This window comes from Solea solea, chromosome 10 (genome assembly GCF_958295425.1).
Source record: "Solea solea chromosome 10, fSolSol10.1, whole genome shotgun sequence".
Taxonomy (NCBI): domain Eukaryota; kingdom Metazoa; phylum Chordata; class Actinopteri; order Pleuronectiformes; family Soleidae; genus Solea; species Solea solea.
Window position 1 is genome coordinate 28,185,035 of NC_081143.1, and position 11,907 is coordinate 28,196,941.

General features: G+C 46.6%; 1 protein-coding gene across 1 annotated transcript; it reads right to left on the reverse strand.

Annotated features, from left to right (window-relative positions):
• Positions 1-2,806: 2,806 nt before the first annotated feature.
• On the reverse strand, positions 2,807-6,596 carry irf2bp2b (interferon regulatory factor 2 binding protein 2b). The gene is made up of 2 exons (XM_058640781.1): positions 4,565-6,596; positions 2,807-3,891 (listed from the first exon to the last, which is right to left on the reverse strand). The coding sequence occupies exons 1-2, from the start codon at positions 5,499-5,501 to the stop codon at positions 3,137-3,139; spliced, it is 1,692 nt and encodes a 563-aa protein (XP_058496764.1). The 5' UTR covers positions 5,502-6,596; the 3' UTR covers positions 2,807-3,136.
• Positions 6,597-11,907: the final 5,311 nt, after the last annotated feature.

Genomic DNA, 11,907 nt, shown 5'->3' on the forward strand with positions numbered 1-11,907 from the left:
ACAGATAGAAACTCTTTATTTAAAAAAGCAGCGTGACACGAGCAGCGGCCTCTCAGATCACTCACACGTGGGTGTGTCCTGACAGTGGGCGTGTCCTTTTTCTTAAAAATAGATTATTTTTCTTTTAGGCCAAAAATAATCTTGTTTTACTGTTGAATCATTCTCAACTCATTCAGATTAAATGACTGTTAATCCGTAATCTGAGATTAAAGAAAACTGAAACTAAACAACACAATCTGATCAAAGACTGTGTGTGTGTGTGTGTGTGTGTGTGTGTGTGTGTGAGAGAGAGGGCTGACATCAACACACACACACACACACAGTCTTTGATTCAGGAGAGAAGCCAAATATTGAGTGTGTGGTTGAAAAAGTATTGGCAGCTTCTGAGCGTGTGTGTGTGTGTGTGTGTGTGTGTGTGGGGGGGGGGGGGGGGGGGGGTATTTAATTACACAGCAGATCTGAGACAGATGCCCCCCCCCCACACACACACACACACATATCAACATGGCTGTCAGCCCAGTTCCGCCCTGAGCAGCACAGACCACACTGTGTTTAAACTGAAGCTAAACAGAGGAGGAATCCCCCGTTCTGTGTTTCTGAAAATAACAGATGAAACGAGGAGGAGGAGCAGGGGGAGGAGGAGGAGGAGGAGCACGAGGAGCAGCAGGGGGAGGAGCCACAGTCTTCCACTCTGACGTCACATAAAGAAAAACATTTTTAGATTTTTAGGAGTTTTAGACAAATAAAGGAACAATTAAAAAACAGTGATGACATCATGATAATTAAGAAAAGTGAGGAGTTCCTCAAGGCTCCATCCTAGATCCACTTCTCTTCTGTGTCCACATGCTTTTATTTGGCTGCAGATGAAACATCGGTGTCTTGAGAGACAAAATAGAGACAGAGACAAATGAGACAAACAAGAGACAAAACAGACAAACCAGGGACAATACAATTAGTCTCTGTTTTGTCTTTGTCTGTCTCTTGTTTTGTCTTCGACTGTCTCTGTTTTGTCTCCCGTCTGTCTCTATTTTGTCTCTCGTCTGTCTCTGTTTTGTCTCCTGTCTGTCTGTTTAGTCTTCCTCTGTCTCTTGTTTTGTCTCCTGTCTGTCTCTGTTTTGTCTGCAGGACACGTGTTGTCTCTTGACGGTGAGCACAGATGTGTATACCTTCAGAGGGACAGAGGGACAGCGTGTTGTTGTGGACTCCACAGTAAACTCACTGCTCTCAGGTTAGAATGTTTCAGTGTGGACGAGAGGAATCCTCCCCCTCCTCCCTTGACTTCCTGCCAGCTGACTGACGTGGCAGCTCCAGCCTCATGTTTACCTCCAGCAGCAGCAGCTCGTGCTGCTATATTTGGTCTCGCTCTGTAAAACGCTTTCCCAGATAAAGACGACGGCGGCGTTCCTTTCATGGTAAAACTGAGAGAGAGCGAGAGAGAGAGACAGAGGGGGAGAGAGGGAGAGAGAGGGGGAGCGAGAGAGACAGAGAGAGGGAGAGGGGGAGCGAGAGAGAGAGACACAGAGAGACAGAGGGGGAGAGTGCAGCTGCTGAGTCCGCACACACACACACACACACACACACACTGTATGTGTTCCCTGAGTTTGTTTTTATAAATTTCCCTGAGAAAAAACTGCGTTGCCTTCAATGACTCCAGGAAAAAACAACCTCGACCTTCAGTGACAGTGAAGGGTTAACAGCACACACACACTCACTCATTCATCCTCTGCTGTGGATCAACCTTGAACAGTGGAGGAGGGCGTGTTATTGCAGCAGAGGGGGTGGAGTCACAGGGAGGGGGGGGGCAGGGGTTGACTGTGACTCAGGAATTCCACTGAGGATCATGTGACCCTGACTGAGGCCTTTTTTTACCCTCTCTGCCTCCAGGGGGAGGAGCCTATCTGAACTGCTGCATGTTGTTTTTCTTCTGACGGAGGAAAAAAAAAGTCAAAATCCACATGAGAGCCAATCACAGGCTTCCATATGACATCGTCATATATCCTCTGGTCCTGGTTCTCTGACAGGAGCCATTTTGAGGTGGAACAGGAAGTCCTGTGTCCGTTCCCTGTGGCAGCTGAAGAGGGCGGAGCCTGGAGTGACCTCACTGTTCACCTGAGGCTGTGACAGAGCGAGGACCGCAAGGACAAAGCAGTCTCTGATGACATCAGCACACCTTCAGTGTTTACACTCAGGAAGTGGGTGGAGACTGTGCCAGGAAGTGGGCAGAGACTTTCGCAGGAAGCAAAGTCTTCACAACAAAAACACACACACACAGGCCTATGTGTGTGAGTGTGTGTTAGCAAATCAATATTTATAAATAAAAATGATAAACTAAATATTTATTAAACAGGTGATTAAAAACTAAAAAACAAAGAAATGTGTAATTTGTAATAAAATATTCCAAATATAATAACAAATATAGTTTTACACAGTCTGAAGTGCCACCAGGGGGCGCTGCATTGTATCAGCCAATTTAAAACCTGAACTTCACAAACATCGCATTGTTACACGTTAACGTAACGCTGTTGTTTTTTGAGTAACTGTAAGCTCCGCCCACTTACATCATGTTATGAACACATGAACTCATGTTAGCAACATGAATTTCTCCAGTTTTACAAATTGTTTTAAATGTTACACTTTACAGAATCTTCTTTTTGTAAAACAACAGTTTTAACATGTTTATAATATTTTTCACACACGCACACACACACACACACACGTACGTCTCAATCATCAAAGGACAGAGACAGCAAGTGAAACTGAATTCATTTGTGAAACATTCATGTATTCATGTAGAAACTAGAAGCAGTTTTTTAGTTTTGAATCTTTTCTTGTTTATTAATGTTTTAGCCAAGTGCTCAGATTAGTCACATTCTACGTGGATTTGTCTCCGGACGTAAAAACACAGCGAGACTGAGGACGATGAAGACGACGGAGACATTGAAGACAACACGCGAGGACGAGGACAAACGTTTATCTTCCAAAATATAGAAACACAACGTATGGAAAAGAAGAAGAAAAATGATACAGCCATGTTTTATGAAGTGTCCACTTCCCTTTGTCCACTATTTACATGTCCCACAGGCTCTCAGGCGGCAGGGCCAGCAGGAGGCGCTGTTCTCCGATAATAAAAAGGTCTTTAAGGGTCTCTCTCCTTTTTCACTTTTATGTCTCCAGCCAGGATCGTCGCGATCTCGCCCTGCATGAACGCCCACGGCACGTTGGAGCCCACCAGGGGGCAGCGCTCACCACTGGGGCAGTACACCTCGCCTGTGGCGCCCTGCTGCTTGATGCTCTCCCTCGAGCACGGGAAGCAGAACTTGTGCGACGGCACCGACGGACACTGGACGAAGTGCGTGTCCTCCAGTCGCTCGTGGCACAGGGTGCAGCACAGCGGCACGCTGCCAGGGGGCACCGAAGAGTCCGGAATGCTCTGCTGCTGCTGCGCATGCGGGTCCAAACCACCGCTCGGCGCGGAAGGGTTGGCAATAGCAGGCCCCTCCCTCTGGGCCAGCCTCCTCTGAGAGGACGAGGATGGCGACAGAGGGCTGCCGCTGTTCCGCCGAGCGCCCGTCGTGGTGGAGTGGACCTGGTTTGCGTCTTTGGGCGAACCCGTGCCACCGGCGTTGTCTGTGGCGAGGATGAGCGCCGCCATGGGGGACTGACTGTTCTGTGGCGTGGCGGCCTCAGGGGGTGTGGTGCGGGAGTGAGGAGAGATGGTGGAGGGCGGGGCGGACGAGAAACCCGGGAGAGCGTTGGGCGGCATCTTCAGAACCTCGGAGGGCGACGGCAGCCACGGCGGACCCTCGCCGCCGTTCATCTTAGCACCGCTACCTTCTCCGTCCGGCTCCGGCGAAGCCTTCCTCTTCATGCTGCGTGGGTGCTTCCCCCTGTCTGTGGGGCGAGGAACAGGAAGAGGAGGGGTTAACACCACAGAACTGCAAGCATGACTCGACATAAACTGACATGATCCAAAACAAGGGTTCTTTTCCAGATTCCGCAATATAAATGTGCGGAATTTACAGTTAAGACTGTGTGAAATTCAGTCGTTTCCGACTTTACTGGTATTTTCAGGCTATTACAAACAACTTAAAAAAACAAGTAGAAAACATCGCAAGTATGTATTTTTTTAAGTAAACACATTAAACTAAATGTTATGGTAGGAAATATTACTTCAAAAACAAGAATCTTTTATAAAATTGCGTTACAAATGTTAAAAACGGAGAAGAAAAATAAAGGAAGGTTCCGGAAAGACTGCACAGATGTAGCTCCTCCCCCTTGTGGCACTTCAAAATAAATCACTCTGACTGTATGTTGGTGAGCAACCACTAAGCAATTTTCTACATTCGTGATTAACGCAATAATAAATATCACAAGAATCAAATTACGATGAATATTTTATATTGAAATGTGCGATACAATTGTGACGTAAGATTACGATGTTTTCATAATTATGTCACATTATCCAATATCGCTTTTCTAAATTACTTCCGAATAAAAAACCTTGTTCTGGTCAAACAGTCGTGCACAGACACTTGCGGACAGACGGAAAGGGGGCGGGGCGTACCTGTCTTGGAGGACGTGGCTCCACTCGGTTCGTATCCCATCACCCTCTGCATGGCCGCGTGCTCCTTCTTGAACCTTCCGTCGAACGTGTGCAGCGCCATCAGGTCGCGCACCGTCTTGCCTTTACCGATCCAGTCCTTGTGGCTGTCCGTCATGTCCGTCAGACTGTCCGGCCTGTGTTTGTCTTTCAGCTCCTCCGCTCGCTTGCCGTGATCCCCGGGGCCCGGTGCCCCCGGCAGACCCATCTGAAGCGGGCGGCCGTTCAGCGGGTGCACGGTGGGAATGCCGCCGTTCACCAGAGGCACCAGGTTTGGAGGAACCGCGCTAGTCCTGCGGGGGTTTGGGCTTTGGCGGTTCAGCTCCGGGGGCTCGTCGGATTTAGGAAATCCGTTGGGCACGGGGAGGCCGTTAGCCTGCCTGCCCGCCTGGTACTCCGGTCCCAGCCGTGGCGGCCGCTCAGACAGCGGGTAGCGGTCCAGAGGCTGCGGGGGGCGGGAGCCCGGATCTCCGGTCGAGTGGTTCATATCCTTCCCGGTGTGCTGCTGGGGCTTTCCCGGCCCCGGAGAGCGGCCGTCTTGGAAACCGTGCGCCCTCTTCAGCTGCCGCGCGGTCTCGATGACAAACTCGATCCGGTCTGCACCCTCGTAGTTGACGCAGCCGCGACACACGGGCTCGGTAAAATCCCAGATCATCGCCCACGGCATGCGCGGTAAATCGCACAGGTAGCAGGACTGACGCCTGGAGGCAGCGACCGCCGTGGACGACATGTTGTTGTTTCCCCTCAGAGAAAACACCGCTCTCCAAAATGTCCGCCGGCTGCTGACGTCGCTGCCGCGAAGAAACGAGCGCGACGGGAAGAAAAGCGCGGCCTGTTGTTGTTTGTTGTTGTTTTGTTTGTGTGCTTTTTTTCCGTCAAAAAGCGTCAGTCTCGCGCTCATTGCGGGACTTCATCGTTCCGTCTGCAGCCGCCGCGCGCCTCCGTCTGAGCTCGTGCTACAACTCAGCTCGGCTCTCAGCGTAGGAGCCGTGACGTCAGCGGCGCGTGCTCCGGGCTGGAGTCTACGACGGGCTCGAGGGCTCAGGCTCTGCGAAGATCGTATATGCGTGACGACAGATCAGAGGGATCACTCCGTTGCTGTTCAACACAAACAACTGTCAGGAAAAGAGAGGATAAACGCAATATGTAAACAAAAAATAAACGTATTTAGTCAACTTTTCTAAGTTGCTTTGAATTAGAATGTTATTTATTAAACACGTCAGATATAGACACAAGAATAAAAGAAAACCTACATTTACACATTAAAAAGCTATAAAATATTACTATACATTCAAACGATTTTAGATCGGGCAAGTAGAATAAATAGTCTCACAATATACACAAAGAATATCAATATAATACAGTAAAAAGGCTTACTATGACAAACAGTACAAAATAACATTCAGTATTACTACATATTACTATATGTACATATTATAGTCTAGTACAAATAATATGGACAAACATGTGATGAATGTGTGTCGGAGTGAGACATCCTGTTTTCCTCTGCTCGTCTCTACACACATTCCACTGAGTTCAACAAGTGCTGCCTCCAGCGGTTTGTTTTAGGAACATCAGCCACATCTTTGTGTTCGTGTCTGTCCTCAGAACCAGAACCACAATCTCGGAACCGGAAGCTGCAGCTAGTGTCAAACACTCACAGCAACAAGTGAAGCTGAAGCTGCTCGTGCTTCTGCTGCATTCCACATGCGTGACGTCACACTGCCAGCAGCCAATCACAGAAATGAGCTGCTGTTGCCAGGTGAAGTGTGAAGGAGAAACCCGGGAGAATTCCCCCAAAGTCCACATGGGACCGTTTTCATGCCTCTGTGAGTCACGTGACGATATCAGCGGAGACGCCTGCTCCTGCACGGAAGTCTCCTTTAGGTTTGCTTTCAAAATAAAATGCAACAAAACTTAAAAGTGATGTTTTTCAGTTTGGTTGAAGTTTGTTTGGAATAAAACTAAAAACACTGAGACACAGAGGTAAAACAAAATGGCTGCCAGCAGAGAAACGTAACTAATAAAAGTCTCTGATCTGCGTCACATGATGTCTTTATCTCACTCACTCTCCCACACCAAAGCCCATAGAGAAAAGTGATTTTAACTGGTGGGGACACGGGAGTGGTTGCTCCACTGCTGCCTCCATCACTATGTTCAAATGTCTTATTTTGTAAAATTCAGCTTTTAAAATATTTCATTTAGACTTAACTCAGTGACACAAAGTGACCACACGAGGCAGCAGAGGACCAGCAGCTCCTGTGTCCACACAAGCTAAAATCACTGATGTTTGGTGTGGGAGATTATTTCAGCGATGTTTTATAAACTAGAATGCTAAAGTAAGACGGCGACCATGTTTTCAACATGTCAGTGTGTTATTTTGACGTGGACGGAAACGACAAGTGTCCACACAGACATTTGAGGCCGAACCAACTGACGCCATCGCCACGCCAGCAAAGATGGAGCCAGTCGTCTTCTGCCGTGGACTCTGTGACGAGCAGACCTGTGTGTGTGTGTGTGTGTGTGGTGCAGATCTTCAAAGATGGCGGCGACGTTCAGAAAAGTCAAACCTGAGGCCGTCTCTGATGTCACTGAGTACAGAGACATCTCTCTCTATTTTTCCCCTTTGCCTGGACTCGTTCACCCCCCCCCCCCCCCCCCCACCACCACCCTCCTAATCCTCTTTGCAGGGAGAAAGGTCGGTGAGCTGCCAATGGCAAAGGCTGCTGGGAAAATGTTGCGTCTGCCAAGCAGGAGCGACGGTGACGGTGCTGGTGCTGCACACAGATTTGTTCTGCCTGAAGCCTCCATTCAGAGAGAAGCCACGCCCACCTCTCTCTCTGCATTTACTCCAGGTCGAGGGCTTCCTGCCAAACACTCGTCAGTTGCCATGGCAGCAGAGAGAGAAAGACAGAGGAGAGAGGAGGGGGTGGAGCAAAAGTTCAGCGTGAGCCAAGAATATAATTACTCCCCCTACAGGCAGATGTGTCACACCTCTCGCACACCAAACCACATAGAGAAAATCAGTGATTGTAGCTGCGGGGACACAGGAGCTGCTGGTCCTCTGCTGCCTCGTGTGGTCACTTTGTGTCACTGACGTAAATCTGAACAAAGTGTTTTTAATGTTGATTTGACAAAATCAGACATTTGAACTTAGTGATGGAGGCAGCAGTGGATCAACAGCTCCTGTGTGCTGTGGTGTTAAAATCACTGATTTTCTCTCTGGACTTTGGCGTGGGAGAGTGAGTGGTTTACAAACTTCAGTTTTTGACAAGAAAACACTGATTTCAGCTCCTTAACAAACGCCTCCCACGTCCACGTCTTTATCTCACTGTTAGTCGGACTCTTCCTTGTGTAAACTGAAGACTAAACCACTCACTCTCCCACACCAAAGTCCAGAGAGAAAATCGTTGCAGTGGAAAATTCCAACTCCTGACAGCAACAACAATGCACCGTTAGCCTGTTACTGTCTCTCAGCAGCAGGGGGCGCTACTGTGGACAAACACGCTTCAAAGCCGCCGTGATGTCTGACGACGAGGACAAGGAGCGTCTCAGGGAAAACGATCGGAATTTCCTCGGAATAAAGGAAAAAGGACGATGTTGGAGGAAATAAAGAAGTTCCATTCCTGGGAATCATGATGATGATGATGATGATGATGATGATGATGAAAGTGTTTCCAGAACATTTTAGTGGCAGGAGACAAAAAAAACAGATGATCTGTAAAAACATTCACTCTGAAGTTTCCACGCTTTCCTTCCTCCACTCTTCACTGTTTCCTACAGTGCAGACACTCACACACACACACACAGACACACACACGCACACACTCGCACATTCTACTCACGTTGTTTAAAGACATTTGTTCACAGAATCAGTGCAGTGACGTAAAATCATTGATTTTCTCTCTGGACTTTGGTTCAGGAGACACTTCACTGTCTCTACCGTTGTTTTCTGGAAGGACAAAAAGACAGTTTTTAAGAACATGATCAATGCCGAAGTTATAAAATCAGACATTTGAACTTAGTGATGGAGGCAGCAGTGGATCAACACCTCCTGTGTGTGTGAGATGTTAAAATCACTGATTTTCTCATTTTCTCTTTGGTGTGGGAAAGTGAGTGCTTTACAAACTTCTGTCTAACAGTGAGATAAAGACGTGATCATGTTCTCATTCATTGTCCTGATTTTACGTCACTGCACTGATTCTGTGAACAAATGTGTTTAAACAACGTGAGTAGAATTATAACTGTGTGATGGAAAAGAGGCAAATATGTCAGGACATAAAAGAAGACAACATACAAACCTTGTAAGAACATGAATAAATCATAAATATTGGTATTTTTTATATATATATATGATACATATATATATATATATGATATAATCTGTGAAAGCATGTGAGTCAATGTCATGTATGTAAAACCTGAGTGTGTGTGTGCTGCTGTCGTGATTCGATTTGATCATTTACCTGCAGCCCAGTTTTCCTCCATCTCACTTCCTCTAATGGATGTGCACTCAGACTGCTTATCTGTGGACACACACACACACACACACACACACACACACACACACACACACACACACACACAGTAGGTCAGAGTGCACTGGGTGCCCTTGGCGAGACAGATAAGCTGGTGTAATGTGATTACACAGCTCAGTTATTGTGCAACCCCATGACTCAGTGTGTGTGTGTTTGTGTGTGTGTGTGTGTGTGTGTGTGTGTGTGTGTGTGTGTGGGTGGATGAATGAACGGCTGAACTCTAAACCAAAGTAAAACTCCTCACGTACGCTTAGATAAGCTCCTCCCACTCACAGCCCTGAACTAATAAATGAATCAAATATAAACTAAAGCTACAGTACGTACATTTTCCCTCCACTGTGAAATCATGATACCGCCAACGGACGCTAACATAGCTAACGTTACCAAGTAGCCAAGTCACAGGGTGCTAACGTTAATGACAGTAGCTTCACAGACTAAAGTTAGCTACATAACAGTGTAAGGTCTCCGCTTTAGCGTGATTTAATTGTTGCTATGCAAATCAAAGTGATTTGTTTGCATTTATCAAAAACTAAAGACACATTTTTCTGCTATATAAGATAAGCTAAGATAAGCTGAGGCTAAGTTAGCCAAGGCAGCTAAGACAGAGCTATTATGATTACAGCTATGCTAGCTAAGGTATTGTTACAAGCTAAATTAGCTAAGTTAGCTGGTGATCAGACTGGTGATCAGACATCATTAGCATTATATATCATATCATGTATAATTTTAGACATAAAACAGTGAAAAACAACTTCTGTAGCAGTTGTTACTTCTTTGACTGTAAAAATATTTCCCACTGACAACGTGTTTAATGTTTGTCTGTGTGAAATAAAGAAGAAATAAAGAGTTAAAGAAGAAATAAAGAGTTAAAGAAGAAATAAAGAAGAAATAAAGACTTAAAGAAGAAATAAAGAAGAAATAAAGACTTAAAGAAGAAATAAAGAAGAAATAAAGACTTAAAGAAGAAATAAAGAAGAAATAAAGACTTAAAGATGGAATAAAGAAGAAATAAAGAGTTAACGATGAAATAAAGAAGAAATAAAGAGTTGAAGATGAAATAAAGCGTTGGCTCTGGATGGAAAACAGGCTGTTAAATCCTGTTATAAAAAGCTAAAGTGAGCGAGAGGATTAGTGTTTACAGAACATGGGACTCTCTCTCTCTCTCTCTCTCTCTCTCTCCCCCCCTCTCTCTCATGACCTCATGACCCCGTGAGTGCATGAATGGAGACGGAGTTTCCGAGTCAAACATAAAGACAGGAGGACGTCACTGACCGCTTGTCCTGTTGCTCAGAAGTGTCTTCTGTCCACCATCATCAGGACGTCCTGTCAGAGAAGATCAGAGTTCATCACACACATACAATAACTTCACAGCTGTACAACAATAACACAACAATAACACAACAATAACACAACAATAACACACTGAGTGTGTACAGCGGCTGCAGTCTGATGACGTCACACGTTAGTATCGGCTCAGCTGAACGTTGTCAGGTTGCATCAGTGATGAAGAAGATGGAGAAGATCGCTGTTTGATGTAAAAGCTAAAGACATTCTTGACTTTTCAGTCTGGTTTTTATGAATCAAAGCTCTTTGTAAACAGCAGGACTTGCTGACTTGTGGACGACCTTGGACCTGGACTGACTTCCTGTCCCTGTGGGGCTCAGGACCAGGATTTGGAGCGGCTCAGGTGGGAGGAGTCCGGCGGCTTCTCTCGCTGTGCCAACACAAACCTCCCCTCGTCTCCACGACAATGAGGGCGCAGCGCCAACAACATGCGAGTGCTGTGCAGAACAAATCCTGCTCCAGAGGAGCTGAAGTCCAGTCGCTCAGAGCGGAAACTGAGAGTCGGTCATCTGGAAAACCTGACGGGGATTTGATTTCAACAACGTGGAGAGAAAAGAGCGGATTCCAAAATCCAGCGAACATCAACTGTGGAGGACAAAAATCCTCTCATGACAGATTTATCAGGTGACCTGAACACTTCCTGTGTGCAGGTCATGGTACACACACATGCTCAGGGCGGGGCTCCGGTCTCACAGATCAGTCCATGAACCACGTTCTCCTGAGACGAGACAAATGTGTGCAAGATCTTTTTCTCTGTGCTTGCAAAGAGACACAGAACCACTATATCAACACATCCATCCAGAAAGGCGGGATCCAAGGCTTTTGGCGCTGCCTGGAACACACGTCGATGATTAGTCAACGATCCGAGAGGCCAAGCAGAAGAAAGGCCACCTGACACTTGTCTGGTTAGATCTTGCTAACGCCTACGGGTCAATCCCACACGACCTCATCTAAGAAGGGCTTGACCACGACTACATCCCAGTGGCAATTCGAGACATGATCACCAGCGGACTTGCAGGGCTCAAACTCAGATTTACATCAGCCCTCTTTATTCCTACAGGATGCACCATCTCCTCCGTCTTGTTTATAACGTGCAGGAACCTAATATCAGCAGCAGAGGGCGTAACCCGTGGCCCTAAACTGGAGCTGGGTACTGTACAGTCAGTACTGCGAGCGTTTATGGACGACAGTTTTTACGTTAAAATCGGCATCAACACTGACTGCAGTCGTTTAAACGTCAGCGTCTCTGTCGTAATAACGTGTCAAACATTTACCCATAACCCCCTGCTGCTGCTGATAAGAGTGTTTACAGCTCTGATGTCGTCACTGAGGTCAGAGGTCAATCTGTCAACGATCCAGTCAACAAAAGATTTGTTTACACAAAAACAAGCCTACGATATCTAGGTTACATAATCACATCTCACC

Coding starts and splice junctions, on each gene's coding strand:
- irf2bp2b (XM_058640781.1), bottom strand. CDS start 5,501: ATGAGCGCGAGACTGACGCTTTTTGACGGAAAAAAAGCACACAAACAA. Junction 3,892..4,564: donor AGCCACGTCCTCCAAGACAG/GTACGCCCCGCC, acceptor CTCGCCCCACAG/ACAGGGGGAAGCACCCACGC.